Below are 6,000 nucleotides of genomic sequence, written 5' to 3'. Positions count from 1 at the left end.
GGGGGGGGGGGGGGGGCGCTCCGAAATTCACGCCATACAACCGATCGGCGGCTATAGAGCCGCTGATCGGCTGTAGTAACAAGCGGTTCTTTCCTGCCCGTGCGCGCGCTAGGGGGCACGCGCGAGCAGGAAAAAAATGCCGTCTGGCGACGGCAACCCGCAGATAGGAGTCAGCCGTCCGTCCGTTTTTTCTTAACGGGCGGACGGCAAGAGGTTAAGGAAGGCTTCTTCTAAGAGGTCATTCAGCTCAATTACATTTGGGGAGAAAAAAGGTTTTTAAAGTGCTGCCAATCAGCAAACAGAACATCCTCCAAGGAATGAATAGGATATGTCTTAGTGGAATGCGTCTTTTTCAGCAAACTCATGTTGGTGTTCTTTCGGAGATCTTGTGCAGGTGGATCCAGTGCAAGGCACTCCTTAACCACATAATCTAGTGCCTTGATGGTGTCACGCATCTTCTGAGACCGAACCAGGGAAGGAAAATCCTCCTGTGAGGATACATTCAAATCAGAGGAGGTATGCACCTCCACATCAGCCCCACTCTTTTTCTTCATCTGGTGAAAATGAGGCCGTCGTGGCTGCATTAAACAGGAGACCGGAGGGGATAGGGAGGGCTACACTTGTGTCCCTTGCAACTAACCTCTTCAATAAGAGCTGACAATTGACTCAAAGGAAGTCAGACACCGCAAAGTCCTCCTGGCTGAGGCATGAGGGACCCCAGATCAGGTGACAGATGCAATATAGAAGGCGAAGCAAGCCCAGCTCAGGGCTAACAAACAGGCCATCAGGAGCAACCTCCCCAGAGGAACTGTCAGAATGTTCCCTACATCCCAAAGGTGCTAAAGAGCTAGCTACCCCAGTGTTCTTGTGCTTTCTCTCTGCCATAGTGAAGGGCCCCAATAAGTATTCACAAAAGTACACCAAGGGTCATACGCCGGTCCCCGCAGTGGTCGTGGTAACCAGCAAACCCTTCACGGATGAGGTATAGATGGGTGAGAACACTTACTCACCACCTGCAGGTCAGGGACATACACAAGGACCAGTGGGGGATTGCCTGCACAGCCTCGGCTTTGCTCGTTTGGAAGAGCCTACACCCTTTTCCAAGAGGGGTCTTCAAGTACTGCGTCACACCATGTGGATACGCCACCACCCTGGAAATGTATAGCACCCAGCGGCTAACCCAAAGCGTTGCACCGTGTGCCAAGGTGGGAGCCAAACACAGGATCCAGTGTGCGAAGCAACAGTACAGGCCTGGCTTCTTCAGACCAGAGGGTCCGGTCCCCAAAGCCACCGCCATGGGGTAACGATCTGCAAGCTGCAAGGTAGCCACTGTGGCTGGCCGCAGCCAGAAGTGCTTGAGAGCAGAATCATCAAAAAAAAAGGTAATTTTTTCCCCACATCCCCCAGAAGAAGGCAGACATCCATCACCTATGGACACTAGCAAAAAAACTGAGGATTTCCTGCAGGGGGTAGGGTTGTTGCCAGTGTCCAATCACCTGGTGATACCTGCATATTACCCAGTCATCTCTGAATTGCCTGTGTCCTGTACATTCGAGAAATGTGACCATGTGCACCCAGCTTAAGATTTGGGATTGTGCTCATACAGCTGTACACAAACTGTACAAAACTACCATCTGCAGACAGTTATGACTTATGCATTCTTCTCTGCTCTCTCAAACAAAAAATCTTATTGAGAAAAGACAACATGCCTAAAGGCAGAGCAGTGTTTCGCAGTAAAATTATCACAGATTTTCTGCTGTTAGACTTCCTCAGGTAGCAAGCCAAAACAACATCTAGTCCCCTAGCAATGTCTCTGGTATGCTCTTGCCACAGTGTGCACTGGCTTCTCTAGAAAAACCAAAGTAAATGAAAAATCCATTTATGTCAGCTCAGCAGAGAGTTTAAGACAGAGATATTCCCAAATGATTTTCAGCTGTTTTTACTGTACAAGTAGTAATATTCTAATTTCCATTTTTAAAAACAGAGGCATTATTAATTGATCAACTGTTACCTTTTGCTAGGCGCTCTAACCTTTTTCCATGTTCAGGAGGAATTGCATACCTGCAAAAATATATATATATATTTAAAGCACGATATAAGACAAAATTAATGTTTTCATTCAAAATCATATTAAAAAAATACCATCTAAATGTCTTTTGTAGCAGCTTGATAAATATGGACAATATGAAACCAAATAAAAAAGACATAAAAAATAATAGGATTTTTGTACTCACTGTAAAATCCTTTTCTCTGAGTTCATTGAAGGACACAGGAAATTGAAGATCACTTACCACAGGGTTATATAGAAGGACGCTAGGCACAAAGCAAAGTAAAAAGACAGGTCAGGGGCGGCCCCTGCAGGTGGCCAAACCCCCCACCTGCTGACAACAAGCAAGTAATGAAAACACACGCCCATAAAGAGGGCGGAGACCTGTGTCCTTCAATAAACTGGATTTTACGGTGTGTATAAAAATCCTATTTTCTCTTCCGTTAATTGAAGGACACAGGAAACTGATCGAAGATCATGTACCACAGGAATGTCACAAAGCAGTAACATCCAGAGGGTAGGCACTTAGAAAAGATCCCACACAAAGAGCCATCTAAAGGGCCGCCTGCAAGAACTTGTCCGCAACGTCCGCAGATGCCAAAACATCCACCTTAGAAAACTTAGCAAAAGTGTGAACAGAAGACCAAGTAGAGGCCTGCAAACCTAAAAGACAAAGGCACTATGACGAAAGGCCCAGGATGCCCCAATAGCAGAATGAGCTGTAACAGGAAAAGGAGGCCCCATGCCACCTAATGGCATATGCCTGAACAATCGTGGTATCAGTTCATCGAGAAATATAAGCCGAGAAAGCTGTCTGTCCCTTCAGAGGACCCTCTGCAACAACAAACAAAGTCGTACGAAAGCGCGAACTACATCCAAACAATGCAATTGCAAGTTCAAGGAGCAGTCCAGAATACTAGCGCTCTTCAGGGGGCAGGGATTGGCAAGATGTCCTTACAAGGACACTTGTGTTTGTTAGTGGTCATGGCAGGGTCCGCCGCAGCCGCGTGTAGTGCAGTTGATACGGTCCCGGCCCCCCCTGTACAATTGCTATTTGGTACCTTCCTGTGTACGTGAAGAAAGGTGTTTTTCTTTTCTTTTTCGGGGCCAGAGCTTTCTTTTTAGTGAGCTGAACCACCAAAGAACAAGGCGGGAGCGAAGGCTGCTGGAGTGGAGGTTAGCAGACGTCTGAGGCTGGAGGGAACTGCAACAGCTGAGCTTGGTGCCCGACACTGGGGTGGGGGGGAAGTAGAGTTTTGCAGAGGACAGCACTGCAGTTGGTGCCCAAGCCTGAATAGGGGCCCGACACTGGGGTGGGGAGCCTTTGCAGCACCGGTTACATTTGTGGACCATGCCTGTTACTCATTGTCTCACTCCTGGGAGATGTTAAAGTGACGGAGTAAAAAATCCCAGTCCCCCTTTAATGCTGCTGTAAGGACTTGCCTTAAATGATGCCTCTTGATCAGATCATCTTCTATCCAGTAGTTTTCAGGAGTCCCTCTAGCGCTGGTGCCGGTCTCTGATCCAGTGCCGACTGCTGTGTCATCTGTGTCCCATGGTGTCTGTCCGACGTGCACGCTGCCAGGCTGCCTGCATTGACTTACCCTGTGTTTCTCCTCTTCTCCTGGCCGAAGATCTCTTCTGCGCATGCGCCCGACCCATGATCCTTCACAGCCGCTCGAGAATCTTCAGATGGGAGCGAGCGGCGGATACAAGTAATAACCTATTTGCTAACTTTTTTTATTTTTTTTATGTTTTCACATATATCTACTGCTTGCTAGTAGTAGTAGATATATGCAAAAAAGAAAAAAGAAGGTTTAATTCTACTTTAAGAGAAGTTGGATGGAGATTGCTACTTCATCCATTTCTACAAAAGGACTTTGATGCCGTGCCATGTCTAAATGCAACCAAAAAATATAAAAGGTAGCACTTTTGAAATTTTTTGAAACAAGCAGTCTTTATATAAATGTTATTTTAAACTTATTTGTATATGTGGAACTAGGGCAGAGACTAGACAGTGTTTTTGATGGTTCTAATTTGAAAAGTACCTTGGTGTCCTTCACTAAGTTCTGTACTATGGAAAATGTCCACCACAGCCTTGGTCAGTGCCTATCCCGGGGGGGGGAAAGGGAGGGGGGTGGCTGTGATGCAGGGGGTGGTGTTGGTGTGCGACTTCCTGTTTGTATGGACCGGGGTGTCCACCACGTGTGACAGCAAAACAAAAAGGAGACAAGAAAGCCTCATGACCAGGCAATTGTGAGGGTGTGGGCCGATAAGGTTTTTTATTGGTTGCTGGTGTTGCTGATTCGCTTAATGGTGATGTGGAGGCAAAAGGGGTGCTTTGCATCCCAGCTTTGTTGGTTGGGAACCGACCCGTCTCACAGCCCCACTGCACGCGCCATCTCCAGCCTTGTGCCCATCAGCTGACCACAAAAACAGGACAGCAGCTCTTGTGCCTCCTCTACCTCCTTCCACATGATCACCTGGAGACAGGGACATTCTCCCTCTACACTAGTCGTCCACCGACACAGGATGGCTGCTCCTGATCACCTGGAGACAAGGATGTTCTCCCTCTGCACATCCGCTCCACCAATTGGACATTATCCCATCCTCTCCAAATCAATGAAAGAGACCTAGCTCCAAATCATCACACCACACCGGACCTTAAGAGAATCGCTCCAACCCTTGTCGATGACATCATGTCACCATTAACCCAACGGTGAGTTTCTACACACTGCACATGTGATCTAGTTACTCGTGTACCTCACCTCTCCACCATTCTCTTTTCAGTTCCCAACCAACAAAGCTGGGAGGCAAAGCACCCCTTTAGCCTCCACATCACCATCAAGCGAATCGGCAACACCAGCATCCAATAAAAAAACCTTCTCATCAGCCCACACCATCTGCAACACTTTTGCTCAACTTTAGATGTGCGTTTATGGATCACAACTGCGGAGTAGGTAATTCACCTTCACAGACTATGTCACTTAGTTAGGGGAGACACTTCAGTCCAACAACAGTTTGTAGAAAGGCAAAATATAAGCTCAATAATAACAAATGGGGAAAGGAGAAGCGCCTCAAATAACAATAAAGTGGACAAAAAACTCCTGAGTTCCAGCGTCAATCTATAATAAGCAAGGTTCCCCGAAAAAAACGGAATCCCAAAATAGGAGCTGTCTATAATAATCAAACAGGTAATGATAATGCCCTCTGAGGAAGCCCCAGTGTACAGGGGTGAAACGTTAGGGTTAAACGTGTATACAGCCCTCCCTTTGTTCCCATGATTTTACTCTGCAGACTCTGCTGGATATACGGAATCCCTTCGGGGACACTGATGGCAAAGCAAACCAACCAAATCATGGTGGATCTGACAGTACTACCTTTACTCTGAATACTATCTGCTCACTTTTCTTTGGCTAAATCCATGCTGACTGGACCCATTAAGAGAAAGCTACACTCCTCGTGGATCTTTATTCACCTGCATTCGTTAGTGCGGCCGCACATATGGAATACAACTTTCCAGCTTTACTATCAAACACAGGTCTGAATACAACTACATAGGCAGGAGCCGACTTGGAGGATCCACAGCAGACCTCGCAGCAATTATACCAACATACAGGAAAATAAAGTTGCTGAAACCGGGGACCAGCAGTCCGGGACAGCCATTGTGACCATTACCTCATGCATGCTTGAAGTCTTTTTTTGTTAGGAACTGTCTTACCACCTAAACCACATCAGAAGTGAGTAATTCCTTCTTTTTCTCTTCTTTGATACTGAGTATTTGCTTGCCTAACACAGCGCTTGTGTCCAATATCAGTGACTCTTAGTGACCACCATTAACGGTCACTAGATTCTCATCTATATCAATCAACACTGGGCTATATCAGGGAGGACTTGTTTGTCATTTTAATTGATTTTAGATGTTCTTTGTCAGTAGGTGTATTCATATGTTT

At 46.6% G+C, this 6,000-nt stretch overlaps 1 protein-coding gene across 1 annotated transcript in view; it reads right to left on the bottom strand.

The window, feature by feature from the left end:
• The window catches only part of LOC108796480 (lysine-specific demethylase 4B-like), a gene marked incomplete at its 3' end in the record, with an annotated part of 142,871 nt that overhangs the window by 74,823 nt on the left and 62,048 nt on the right, over positions 1 to 6,000 (bottom strand). Inside the window, exon 5 of the mRNA XM_018567970.1 lies at positions 2,012 to 2,061. Coding sequence (XP_018423472.1) covers positions 2,012 to 2,061 — 50 coding nt within the window. The remainder of the gene's footprint in view (positions 1 to 2,011; positions 2,062 to 6,000) is intronic.

The sequence above is a fragment of the Nanorana parkeri genome, unplaced genomic scaffold (assembly GCF_000935625.1).
Source record: "Nanorana parkeri isolate BGI_ZX_2015 unplaced genomic scaffold, ASM93562v1 scaffold1123, whole genome shotgun sequence".
In the NCBI taxonomy this organism is placed as follows: domain Eukaryota; kingdom Metazoa; phylum Chordata; class Amphibia; order Anura; family Dicroglossidae; genus Nanorana; species Nanorana parkeri.
Note: the sequence above shows the minus strand (reverse complement) of the source record. Positions and strands in the feature narration are given on the sequence as shown.